The 14,316-nt window shown below is 41.9% G+C and overlaps 1 protein-coding gene across 8 annotated transcripts in view; it reads left to right on the top strand.

Annotated features, from left to right (window-relative positions):
* Window positions 1–14,316, top strand: part of MYOCD (myocardin) — a 230,901-nt gene that overhangs the window by 180,183 nt on the left and 36,402 nt on the right. Inside the window, exon 1 of one of the 8 annotated variants that reach the window (XM_081183822.1) lies at window positions 9,240–10,264. The exons of 4 other annotated variants lie outside the window; for them this stretch is intronic. In XM_081183822.1, the coding sequence (XP_081039948.1) occupies window positions 10,150–10,264 (115 nt within the window). In that variant the 5' untranslated portion in view covers window positions 9,240–10,149. Of the gene's footprint in view, window positions 1–9,239; window positions 10,265–14,316 lie in introns of those variants that run through there. 3 more of the 8 variants (XM_081183823.1, XM_081183826.1, XM_081183827.1) reach the window with 3 other exon arrangements.

Below are 14,316 nucleotides of genomic sequence, written 5' to 3' on the forward strand. Positions count from 1 at the left end.
GGAAAGCATGACATTGGCCATCCCTGCCTTGCAGGGATATAGGGACATATACTTGCTGCAGAGTACATTCTAGCTAACAGGAGCAGTATTCAAACGAAATCTTGAGATGAATTTGCCAATTGTGGAAGCAGAATCTTTTGGAGAATGTTGAATTTGAGCCATTGGACATTAGCATTTTCAACAGTTGAAATTTAGCAGAAGTATGGGATTTTGACTTCCTGTTTGCCTTCATACCTGCCTCCACATGGTTACATTGTGTGTGCATAGAGGTAAGAGCTCCTAATGAAGAAAGAACAAAGCTGAAAGTGTCTGTAGAAGCTTAGCCTGGAATAATTTTTCCTTCTCTAAATGCAGAGTCAGGACAGAAAGATAAACCCAAGTAAAGCTCCCGTTGATTTCAAACCTGAATGGCCAAGAATGCGGTGAATGACTTCCCCTGGGTTATCTCAGGTTTCTGGTGTTGACAGTAGCCGTAGTTTCTTGCTATCGCTAGAAATGGTGCCCGGAATCTCTTGGCAGTAGGAAGGTGCAAAGATCAATGCTGGTAACCTTTCTAATTTTGATGGGAATGCTAGATACTTGATCCCATTTTACTGCTGAAAGAGCAAGCGGTTCACCAACTTTGCTCTGTAAATTGGGATAGAGAAAGTGTGGGAGGGGCGCTGGACAAGCAGCCACCATGTACTCTGCTGGGAAAACGAGAGCCTTGGAAGCCTTATCTTTTAAACAATAAACATCAAAAATCTGTGCAGTAGATGAGAAGCAGATATGGGTGTGGGAAAAGAATTCCCCCAGAGACCTAATTTATTGGGCAATCTCCATTGAAGTGAGGAGCAAAGATTCTGAGAGGAACAGGAGGCTGAGATGCTTTTTGAGCAAGCAAAGCTGCAAGGTTATAAAACATGTTTTCAACTTGACTTTTATGGAGATCCATGATATCCCAGGGAACTAGTGACTTCAGCATTTGTCCATGGGGAGCATGGGAAAGATGCATACAGATTAGCTTTGCAATCAGTGTGTCAATTTGCCTGATAATTCTGCTTCCATCATCCGTTGCTCTTGCATGCAGAATTTGCCTTAACCGAGCCTTCCGATATTAATTTTGAGTGGTGCTTGAATTTTGATGGGCAAATTGCGGACTCTTTCCCCTGCCCACTGTACTTTGCTCCTGTGTGAAAAAAAACAGAAGGGGGTCTCCTCTTACAGGTTTTGTCTCATTTTGCACAGTCATCAAATGCATTTCAGCATTGTAACAGAAGCACAGGATTCCTCCAGCTATAAGAATAAATATACCCTGTCTAGTGGACAGATTGGAAGGAGTGTTGAATGTCCCAAGATTTAAAGCTATTATAAGAGAAGCAAAACACTCAAAAAACAAAGAAAAAACACTTTCATTGAAGTGAAGCAGAGGAGCTTTTTCAACACAGCAGGAGAATCCTGCTAGGTAGACTAACTTGGTGACTCAGGGTTCTGACAGATAAAGAAAACAAGTTTGAGATGGCAAGCATCCTCTTTAAAAAGTATGGCTTTGTCTGTCTCATGCAGGCAGAATACCCCTTTTAAGCAAATAGCCACCACAGCACATGTGTGCATCATCATAAAACAAAGAAAGTATGCTTCTTGCCTCAGAACTGTTATTTTTGCCCACGTGCACATTTATGGATTAAATATGAATGAATTTAATTTATCATCTGAAAATTCTATGATTTAATGTTATTCAATTAGGTAACAGTTCTACTCTGTATATTTATGACAAACTGTTTAGGGCAGCCATTATGGTGTTGTTGGATGGCAACTCCCACCATCCCTGACCATTGGCCATGCTGGCTGAGGCTGATAGAAATTGTAGTTCACCCACATCAGGAGGCCATTATGTTTGTTAGCCTTGGTTTTAAGGGCTCAAGGGTTGGTAATCAGAGCAGCATTTTGACCTAAATATCCTTGAAAAAGCTTCTTCTGTCCAAACAGAAACATAGTAGTGGAAAAGTCAGCTTTAGTGTTTGCTCTAGGGAAGAAGAGAAATTTATGATGTGGGACAAAATTGTATCAAGAAAACTGGACAATAAAAGGTCACGATACTGTATATATCCCCAGAAAGCTCCTGCTGATTACCGTCTCAATACCCACAAAAACATGTATCTCCCACTTTGGCTAGCAGTGAGAGAAATCATTTGCCGGCTAGATTTGGGCATTGAATCCCAGAGAGTGTGAGATCCTTAATCTATGCCCCCTTCTTCAGGAAACATGCCAGACTATTATGACCACAAAGCCGCAGTGAGATAATGCATCTTATCTGCCTGAGCAAATTTTAATGTGGTCCTCTTGATTAGTGTTTAGAAACCAAGCAAACAATTGATTTAAAATAATTGGTAAATTATGATTAAATAAAAATGTTTATACCAAGGAGTTTGTCATTGATATGATAAAATAAATATTTGCAGAAGGAACTTTTCCTTGGCCCAGAGCCTGGTCCATGAGCTTTGTGAGATTGACCGTGGTCTCATTTTAATAAAGACCAGAAGGCTTTCCAAGAAAATATAGTGCCTCCTTCCATTTAGCCAACCAACGTATATCAAGACCTTTGTCCATTTCCCTAATATACAATGGCACGGGTCATCCTTTGGGTCATTCTGGTAATGCCTGTCATTTATCCTTCAAAATTCGCTGAAACTATATTACAAGTTAATAAAAGAAGACAGTTTAGTGTTTGGGTCTGGTATAAACACAAACTGAAACACTGAATACCACTCAAGCATTACTTCCAGAAGGCAGACATGGGATATGAGAGGGACTTGTGAGCTCACCATAAACATATATAAGTTTTACACCTGTTTCACTATTAGGGTAGCTACCTCCACCCCCAAAATAAAGCTTAGTTCTTATAGTTGTTCTGAGAATTTTCTTAAGATAATGATTCATAGCTACACTTCCCAGGGTTCCCTGGGGGAAAGGAATGACTATAAACCAGTTTAAGTCTGTGGTGTAGACATGCCCCACGTTTAGGTTTCATTTACTCTGGGCCTGCCTTTCAGTTGCGTATCCACATGCAGAACCATCTAGCTGCTCACTGTGGCTTGTTTTGGCTGACCATCTCTGTAGCAACCTCCTCTCTCTTTCTGTTAGGCGTATTGCTCCCCCAGCACCCTTCCCATGCTTCTACCACATGTAAAGCAGTGGCGTAGCGTGGGGGGTGCAGGGGGGGCCGGCCGCACCGGGCACAACATCTGGGGGTTAGGGAAATCCACGGGTTAGGGGGCGTAAATCCATGGGTTAGGGGGCACAAATCCATGGGTTAGGGGGCGCAAATTACTTGCCTTGCCCCGGGTGCTGATAATCCACGCTACGCCACTGATGTAAAGTACAGTACATATGAGGAGGTTTAACCAGCTGTGGACCCTTTTGCATAGAGATGACTTGGCCTCTTTGCTCCACGTTTTGGTAACCTCCACATCAAACTATTGCAGTGCATCCTATGTAGGACTGCTGTTGAAAACACTTTAGAAGCCTCAACGGTACAGAATGCAGCAGCCAGGTAATGACTGCAAGAACACACATAACACCTGTTCTGAAGCAGCTGCACATCTTTGTTTAACTACAGTGGTACCTCGGGTTACATACGCTTCAGGTTACAGACTCTGCTAACCCAGAAATAGCACCTCAGGTTAAGAACTTTGCTTCAGGATGAGAACAGAAATCGTGCTCCGGCGGTGTGGCAGCAGCAGGAGGCCCCATTAGCTAAAGTGGTGCTTCAGGTTAAGAACAGTTTCAGGTTAAGAACAGACCTTCGGAACGAATTAAGTACTTAACCCAAGGTACCACTGTATTTTGATTGGGAGGTTGCTTTGCTCTTGCACAATGCATAATACTGTGGACCAAACTGAAGCTGGATATTTTACTCCTGCTGGTTCTCCAAGGAGCTCAGCATGACACATACTTTGTTATCATTTTTATCCTCACAATAACCCTGTCTGGTGGGTTAGGTTGAGAGACAGTGACTGGCCCTTGATTGCCTAGTAAGCTTCATACCTCAGTGAAGATTTGAAACCAGGTCTCCCTTATCTGAGTCAAACATTCTATCTACTACACACTTTGCTGGCTTGTAAACTGAGTCATAACATTCACCAGGTTGTGTGTGGTTTGTTTTTTAATAGACTGAATGTATCCCCATGCCAATTTTTGCCAGTTCAGCATTTCAGCAGCAAAATGACCACCCCATATGGGAATTAGATTTGATCAATTCATCAACCCATCTTCTTCTTTTTTTCAGATACGTTTCATAGTCGTTAATGAGATTTTGCTGCCTTGAAAATCGTTAGCTTACATTCTCTTGGGTTGCTGTGCCTGTTTCACAGATTACTTCATTACTTGATTGCACAATGCTTTTAAGCAACAGAAGATCATTGTTTGTGTTGTGTGTTTAGACTCACTGCTGTCCAGTCAATAAAATGTTGGGTATCCTTCATTTTAAATGTTACCTGAGCTGTGGACTTGCTGGACGTTTGTGGGCAAGGCATTGTGTCTCAGGCTGTATTTCTTGTCTGTAAAATGGGGGTAATGGTAACTGACCTTTACAGGATTGCTCTGAATATGATTGAGATAAGGAAGCAAATTTGCCACAGTAATTCTCTGCTGCTCTGCTCAGTTTAACACTTTCATACTTGACAGTAACTTATACAGAAGAGGTGTGTGTCTCAGTTTACAGAAATCTAGGACTGTCATTTATATAGTGGCTTCTGAATATGCGGGTGCTCTTGACTGAGACTACTGACAGATCTACACATAACACTCGTGCTGTTCTTATAAACCTCCCCTTTGTCTGCTGTGTGATGCTCAGGAAGTGCAGGTATGCTTAAGATCAGGGTAGGAAAATGCAGTAGTGTCAGGATGACAGCATGCTTCAGTGTGTCAATTCTGGTGCCCCCAAATCCAGCACCATAGGCAGAATCCCAGACCTTCTCCACCAACGCCCACCATGGAAGTACAGTAATTATTGCAAGAGTTGTATAACCACTGCTACACAGAGGGGACTAGAGAAAGGAGGCACACTCAGGCCGGCATTTGAACTATCCTCCTGCCTGCCTGCTAGCTTCTCTTGTATCATCAGTGTGTGTCCCAGGGAGTTCTCATGAGGACATTTCAGATGAGCCCACCAGCGTTACATTGGCCTGGAGATTAGAGAGAACACACAGTGATCTTCAAGAGGGATGGAATCTATAGTAGCAAAGCCAGCCGGCCCCACCCTGCACTCAGTGCACATTTTGCATCCCTCCCTCAATAAACACAACAGATTGCCATATTTTCTCTCTTTTTTACAATTAAATATTTACGCTAGGCAGAAAACATTTTGCATGGACTTTTTAAACAGCCATGTCATCTTGCTCTTTTCATTCTCTAATCTTTCAGTTCTGAATCAGAAGTGAAGATTTTTAGCCTATTTACTAAGAAGTAAATATTATGATGAAAACATCAGACAGCTTAGCAGTGACTTTAGGAAAGTGGAGAAAGCATTTTCTGGTAGTGCTGTCAATTGCAAAACATTCCATAGGCTACCAATGGAGGGAGTGATCTTGTTCTGGAATTCCTAATTTTCTTAGACTCTTAAGAGTTGGAATAAATACAAATCATTTCATCCGAGGGTCAGGTCTGACATTACCTTAGCGGTGGGAGTGATGCTGCATCGTATAGCTATTACACAGGATCTAGTAGCATTAGAGGATCCAGATCATAGGGGCAGCACCCATAGACTTGAAACTTCTCCCAGTATTGCCAGGCTTTTCCACTGCCCCATCTCCTGATACTGAGGCCACTGCGCATGTGCAGGCCTAAATCTTTTAGCAAAGCAGCACAGGAATAGCAGACATAGCTGCAGTTTGCCTTCCACACTTCTTAAGGTAGCATAAGAAGGACACTGTTGCTGCCTTAAGACAGGATCATTTTCAATCAGTCATAAAGTGCAGGACGCTGAGTTTGATCTCACAAAATGTTGTTGCATGGAACGTATTTCAGCTGTGCTGTGCTCCACAACACAAGGTTTTCCATCCCTCCATAATGGTTAGTAAGTGTTATTGGCCACTTTGCATGCTCAGTCCTCATTCAGCTATTTTGCACCACCACCCTCCAGGTTTCCCAACACACTGCTCAATTCTCTCTCTCTCTCTCTCTCTCTCTCTCTCTCTCTCTCTCCCCTCTCCTTCCTTCCTTCCTTCCTTCATACCACTGCAGATTTTGGGAATTCGCCGAGTCTGCTGACAAATGACTAGTGTGTGGATAATGCTGTTTTGGCTACATAAGCTCAGATGCTTGCCTCTGAAAACCAAAGACAGGGAATTGGTAGCCTTGAACCCATTGGTGCTTAAGAAGTATGAGAAACTTGTTGATGGAGTACTGAAATTAGTGGTGCCATTTTGGCTCAGTCTTACATGAATGAATGAAGCAAGCTTATTCAGTTGACTGCCTGTAGTAATTGTGGGCATCTTCATAGAGGAATACAGTGGTACCTCGGGTTAAGAACTTAATTCGTTCTGGAGATCCATTCTAAACCAGAAACTGTTCTTAACTTGAGGTACCACTTTAGCTGATGGGGCCTGCCGCGCCGCCACGGTGCAATTTCTGTTCTCATCCTGAAGCAAAGTTCTTAACCCGAGGTACTATTTCTCGGTTAGCGGAGAAACCTGAAGCGTCTGTAACCTGAGGTACCACTGTACAAAATTCATTTGGGAGAAGCAGTTACTATACCAGCCACTGCATGTGTCATTGCTGCAAGTGTGCTTCTTGGCACTGTGCTTGAATCCATTGTGGAAGGTTGGTGTAGAAGTCCTTCTGCATAAAGGGCCTGCGACACACTGCCTTCTGAAACATTATGGAATACCACTATCTGTTAGAAACAGAACTGAAGTTTTTCAGCCTCACTCACCTTACAGAGTGTTTGTTGTGGGGGAGGAAGGGAAAGGAGAATGTTAGCCACTTTGAGACTCCTTCAGGTAGTGATAAAGTGGGATATCAAATCCAAACTCTTCCTCTTCTTCTTCTTCTGAGCACATCTGCAAGAATTCAGCCCAAGATGCATATTGTGAGGTAATAAATTATGGGGAGTCAGAGAAACCAGCTTAAAAAGTTTTTAAAACAGAAATGTGTTAAAACAACAACAAACTCCTTATAAAGCCTGGTGAAAGTCTTTCTGAGTACATGAAACATAAAAGAGAGTGTTTCTTGTTGAATTCTAGTGCCTGGTGTCCAGCTACTTTCATAGACAGATTTATTGTACTCAAACATTAAAGTATTTTTGTTAATGTCCTAATACATTAATACTTTAACTATGCCAATAGTTGGTGAAACAAACCAAATATGTTTTGACCCAACAATTTTAGCTTAAAATGGGATCAGTCTGTTGAGTCATGGAAAGCTCAAATCAAAATGCTGGGTATGTTTGTTTGTTTGTTTGTTTGTCTTTAAACATTTAATACTAATAAAGAGTCACTGTATGGTTTTACCCTCTTGATCAAGATGTTACTCCTTATGAGGACTTTTGGGGGGCCAGACATGGCTTTGTAATGGTTTTGATTGTACTTTTAAACTAGTTTTGTATTAATAGCTTTGTTTTAAGTTTATTTCTGAACTACTTTGGATCCCCCCCTTTAAAGCAGAATGTAAGTTTTAAATGAAAAATAATGACTATCCGAAAAGACACTTGCTATACTGTTATCCACTATCCTATATTTTTATTTTCTTCTTTTCTTTACATCTGATACTTTGTCTTTCTTCAATCTCATTTTAATGAGATCAAGCAGCTACTGAGAAAAGAACTTTTGTTCTGAAGAGTCTGATACTTAAGGTAAATGTTAATTGACATCACCAGGGGAAAATCCAAGTCAGACAATTCATTACTGGAGGAAGTCTTCATTACTACAGAGAAAAGCCTCATTGCAAAGGAATATGTGGCTTTGTGGTCTCTTTTGAGTTCTGTGAATCCATATTTAAACCTTAGAGATACATGAACTGCTAAGCCAAACTGCCACCCTTTGAGAGTCAATACATGTGTATATGTCATTTATTCATAAATCTCTTGATTATTCCACACTTGATGGCTCACAGCCAGAGCCCTTTTCAAATGTTTTATAGTGTGTTAAATGAAATTGAATCAGAGGGGCAACTCTGTGGTGAAAGTCCCCACCCCAAATCCGTGTGCATCCGGTGTAAGATCTGAACATATTCTCATCTGTACAGTTTCCTTGGGCATCTTAGTGTGGAAAGACAGGGTGTACACTAACTTTGTTGTTGTTGTTGTTGTTAAAAACTGCAAATGCAAAGACCTCTCACTATGTGTTCAACAAGGCTGCTTTTCCAGGGTTCCCAACCATGCAGAGAGAGTTCTCTGAGCACAACATTATATAATCAGGACCATTTTTAGACATTACAAATATTGTGATGATACACATCCCACCATGTGCATTAATTACACCTGAAAAGGGCTCAAATATCTGAATAGACTTTACTGAAAAGCATGAATAAGAATAATTAACTAAAATGATGCTTGTGCTGTTTTTAAATCAGCCCCTGAGTGATGTGGAATATTGTTTTGAAGGTATTTTTTAAAAGGACAGTTATTTGAGCTTGGGAACTTTGATGGAGATTTGTCAGCAGAATATAGGTGACGGTGCTTGGGATATAATGCATGGTGAGAATTTTGTCAGTTACATACTTTATGCGCTTACAAGGACCTCTGTTCTTGTTGTTTGTACTGCTAAGGTTGTGCAGCAAAGTTGTGTCCACATAGGGTGTCTGAGTTTTGTGAGTTTTTGATGATTAGTTTGTGTTTGTGTGACATATCAATGGGTTTATTAATAGGTGATGCCTGTATCACTAGATTCACTTTAAAGCAAAAACTAGCCTAACACACAGCCACTATGCCATCCAAAAACCTCCACTGAAGTCAAGAAATCCCATCCTTGGGATGTGAGCTATTAAAATCCACTGCAGGAACCATGCAGCCGAGCCCTTCCTCTTGAATTCCTGGTAGCAACAGGCTCTGTATGCTGGAAAGAGTTAAGCAGGAGTCTGTTGATATTTCAGAGCTGCTCCGAACCCCTGCAGTCAGAGGGAGGGAAGCTCTTGATTGGCCAAGTTCCTGTTGGTAGTAATAGCGGATCAGATATCAAACTTCTGTCTTTCCTAAAGACCCTTTAGGGATAGTCTGCTCCCCGCTAGACTATGACATCAGTCAGGACACCCGGTGATGTTGCTGATAGTAAACTCTGAGAAAGGAGGGGAGGGTGGGATAGAAAGGAGGGGTCTGCTAGCTAAAAGTTAATTAGCCCAACACAGTGCAAGGGCATACAGTAGGCTTTCGCGGAGGGTCAGTGCTGGATGGGACCAAACCTTTCCTGAGTTACACTTCTGCTGCTTTCTGCAATCACCTAGACTCCAAGGGAGGGCTAGATGAATTGTGATTCATTGGTCGTGATCAGCTTCTCTTCTTGGAGCCAGTTAATGGTTTGAGCATTGAGTGGCTTTCTGGCACTGGGAATAATCACAAGGCATCACCATGACACTTCTGGGGTCTGAGCATTCTATGCTGATTCGGAGCAAATTCAGATCAGGTAGGGCTAACTCGGCAAGAATTTCTCCTAAAACTTTTCTCTACTACAAGCCTCAGCTGGAGGCTGTTTCTTATTAAGCAGCATGCAAGTAAAATAACCAGGGAGTCGTAAAGCTGTCATGGGCTCGCTCTCACAGAGGCTACTCTGCAAATGAAGAAATGCGTTTTCCTTTCTGTCTGCTCCCTCTCTTTCTGCTCTTTCCCTACTTACAATTTATGTCTGTGGCGTAGCTTACTAAAAAACAAACAAACCCAAACGCTCTACAATTCTGAGTTCTCCACATATTTGAATGAGAACTGGACCAAAAATCCATAAGGGCTGTTATGACAAGCAGTAGATCTCCTCCCATCCATACAAGTCAGATGCTGTCCTGTATATCCTAGCCTTGATGCTTTACTCCATAATCCAGGCAGCCAGCCTTAGGGTTCTGTGACTAATTGGACAAACATGAATTTGCAGAAAGGCATCAATTTTTTTTTTAGAAGTACAAAAAATAAATGGAACATGCAAAGTATTTAAAATGACATCACCAGAGAAATATAGCTAGAGCCAAATGACTGATTGCCATTTTCTAAAGCTTTGCAACAAAAAACCATGTACCAGATCTCCAGAGTGTGTTGAAGCCCCATTAGGGGCGTCTTCTTTGAGGACATCCAACGTGAATAAAGGTGAGTAATGGTGAATAAAGGCAGGAGACAGTCACATAGAAATCAGTCCTATTGCAAGCTTAGGGTCACAGCAACTTTAGATAAATTCAGCATTGTATAGTGTGTGTTCTTGTGTGCATGCTTGTGTTTATACGTTATTCTTATTGGGTTTGGCTATACCAATTATTATTTTAAATAGCACTCTTTTCTTGTCATCCGAGTTGTTGCTGTGTGCGTCCAGTGAATGTACTGATAATCACGTTCTCCTGTATGTTTCACCCATTCCAGAATGTCACCCACTCAGCTTGGGGAAGGGTGGTGGTTTTTGATCTCTAGTACACCAGAGATAACGAGAAGATCAGAAACTTATCGTACTGTTGCTAATCCACTGGGGTTTTATGAAGACGTTTGAGGCAGCTGGGTGGTCATTTGCAGTGTTTGCTTAGAAAATATAAAATTGGCAGCTAGTTGAAAACTCCAGAGTTGTATGTACAAATGAAGAGACACTGGCTGGCTGGGGTTCTGCACAGTTTGGGTCCAGTACTTTGCTGTGGTTTCTCTATCACTGTAATCACATTTCATGAGAATAAGTCATTCCTCAGAATCCATTGGTGTATTATGGTAATGGTACAGTGCCATTCACTGGAAAGAAGAGGGCTTGCTCTCTAACCCAGTAATCCCAAAGCAATACTGCCACCTTCCTGAAGTGAGGAGGACACAAGGGGGATGGTTCTCCAGGCCATTGCATTCTTTTACAGTGAGCCAGTATTGTTTTTAAGACTCATTTCGGTGTTATTTTTAAAGACGGGGTGTTGGGGGTTGAGAGATTACAGAGTTGATGGTAGGATCGCATATTTTTCAAATGATTCTAGGCTAAAAGTAAACTTTATGACTCTTTTAGTCCCATAAATTTTGTTTCTTTTAGAGTTTCTAACAGAGTCGCTTTGTAGGGGCACTCTTCCAATCTCTTTCCCACATTTTAATTACCACCTCTTTGTCTTGGGGTGAAGACATACGGGGTGCTGTTGTGACTGTTACCCATCTTATTTTGGTGCTACTTTTATGAAAAAACGTTTTCTTGTAAGTAGAAACCTGTCCACATTGATCCTTACAGTTAGCATTTTAGAATATTAGTATAGCACTAAAAATGGGGCCACAGCAGCAGCAGGAAATGGTTAGAATCCCAAGGATATTCCCATAGACTCCCAAGCTACAGGGCAGATGTGTTTGAGGGTCACTTGCATATTGAGTGCGATAAACTGAAAAGTGTTAATTTAAATAAAGGGTTTAAACATAAGAGCATCTTTGCTCTGGTGTCTCTTGCATGATACACATGGTGATCAAACACTAACCTTGATGTTTAAAGAGGATAGACCTTAGCTGCAGCGTGGAAATAGAGCACAGGTCCTTCATGTCGATTTGTACTTCATCCCAAATTTTCCAAAATGGAATTGTAGCACTACATAAGCAGAATGCTTGTTGCGTATAGTACTTTGTATAAAAAATATAGTCAGTATATGAATTTCTTACCACTGTGTTTGATGGGGATTACTCCCCAAAAAGTGTACGTAGGAGAGCAGCCTTTGTTTGAGGTACAGGTGGGAAGTTGTCGCTAGCGTTAACCATTGTAGGTGACAAAAATTATGGTTTCTGTATGTACCGTTACCGTACATAAAATGTATGATACAGTATCATAGACTTACTATCATGGACTATTTCTACTGCCAATATAAATGATACATAAACGTCCTACATGAGAATATCGGCAATGAATGTATACAGACTGAAATAAGCCATTAGCCATGGTTCTTTCATCAGTTCAGGCGTGTACATTGCAATCCTACCTCCGGTGACCTATTTAGAGCACGTACTGAGGACCTCCTTTGAATTATAGTTTGGAGACCTGCGAATATTACCATGATCTTCATCCAAGGACGTAACCATTTTCTTGTAAGCTTTGGTAACCTTTCAGCTCAAACTACTGTATTGCGCTATGTAGGCGTCTGCCTTAGGACTTCTGTTGCTTTAAAATGTAGCAGCTCACCTAGTCTGGGGCTGATCACAGAGCTGCCATGCCACTAATTCTAGGTGAGCTCTGCATGTTACCTACATGTTTCCTGGCCAAATTCAAAGTGTTGATTGTGACATTTAGAAACCTACACGGTCCTGGCATTTTTAAGGGAATGTTTCCCCCCATATTTGCCTGTCCCTGGAATTAGGCTAAAGTGGAAAAATGCTGCTTCAGTTGCCACCATCTTCTGGGGTAAGGTTGTCCCCTACCAAGCATAAGGCTTTATCTAGCCTCGTTCACACATCACAGTGAGCCGAACCATAGCTTACTAGGATCACAGAAACACATAGGCACTTGTAAAGGAGCTCACTTGCACTTTTCTCCTCACCAATATTTTTTTTTTTACTCCCATAACACACTGAAATAAGCCACGGTTTGGCTTAGCATGTAACCCGATTTCAGGCCCTTGGTTACGCTCTCTCCTTGCTAACCAGATGTTGCAGCCAAGGTTTGCTCTTGTGCTTTCAAAATGATGGCTGTATAGTTTTAATGAATGTTGCAAGCTGTTTTGCATGCCTGTGACTGAAAAAGTGTGTTGTTCTAACAGCAAGTAAATAAAACAAAGTATAAGGTAAAGGTAAAGGGACCCCTGACCATTAGGTCCAGTCGTGGCTGACTCTGGGGTTGCAGCGCTCATCTCGCTTTTTGGCTGAGGGAGCCGGCGTACAGCTTCTGGGTCATGCGGCCAGCACAACTAAGCCACTTCTGGCAAACAAGAGCAGTGCACGGAAACGCCATTTACCTTCCCACCAGAGCGGTACCTATTTATCTACTTGCACTTTGACGTGCTTTCGAACTGCTAGGTTGGCAGGAGCAGGAACCGAGCAACGGGAGCTCACCCCGTTGCGGGGATTCAAACCGCCGACCTTCTGATCAGCAAGCCCAAGGCTCTGTGGTTTAACCCACAGCGCCATAGTTTTTCATATAATCACAGGTTGCATACATACCATACATTTAAAGCACCCCCACCCCCCAAAAAATAGAATCCTGGGAACTGTTGTTTACGCCTAACAGAAATTCCCAGCACTCTTAACTATAGTTACCTTTGGGAGGAAATGTGCTTTACAGAGTTGGAAGGTAAACTAGTCCAACTCTATTACTAATCATTCCCACTAGATGGTCATCCAGCCTGTTCTTTTGCATAGCGTTCTGCCCGGGGGGGGGGGGGGAGATAAGACTTGTTTGCATTGAAAACCTGCGCCTTCAAGTTTGGTAAAACAAGCCACTGCTCTGAGTGGAGTATAAATCTAATATGTCAAAAATCTTCAGCGATGTTGCAGGCATGTTCTCCCCTCCCACTTCCTTCTGAGTTAAGAGACTAGGATTTGTGTGGATGTTTATTTTGTCTATTTTACCAAAGATAAATACACAAACCTGAGGTCATCCTGACAAATTCCACAGAAACAATGATTCTTTTTGCCTGCCTTCCAAATATCAATGGAATTGCCTTAAATCAAATAGGACAAAGCACAAGGGGTTGGCCCAAGAATTCTCTTGCTAAGTGTTTAACTCTTCCCAGGAAACACTATCCATGGCATTGTGTCTCCAAAAAATACAAATCCATATGTTATTGGAGTGCTGTAAATGGAAGTCATTAAACTCCTTTAGAGGTCATCTCTCACTTGCTTGGCCAGTGAGGGGACAGGTTGGGTAAGTTGCCACAGTCTGATTGGCTGCATAAGGAAATGTCACTTCCCAGGCCCACTGCCTCAGCCTTACTGGGTAACTTCAGAGATGGGGCTCCAGAGTCTAGCATAAAATAGCTGGAGAATCTTAAAAGTTCTACTGAAAAATGATTGTTTGTTGGAAGTGATACTTGATGGTTTGTAGGTAACAGATCTCTGACTTCCAGTGGAGCCATAATGGGAAAAGTGGGTGAGTTGGGCCACTGGTATATCAATAACTTAGTGTTGATGGCTCAAGAGCATCAAGATAGTGAAATGTTGAAATGAAATGAGTCTGGGTGTTACTGGTGTCTTATGCTATGAATCCCATTTTGCAC

Source organism: Podarcis bocagei, assembly GCF_964188305.1.
Source record: "Podarcis bocagei genome assembly, chromosome: 2".
In the NCBI taxonomy this organism is placed as follows: Eukaryota; Metazoa; Chordata; class Lepidosauria; order Squamata; family Lacertidae; genus Podarcis; species Podarcis bocagei.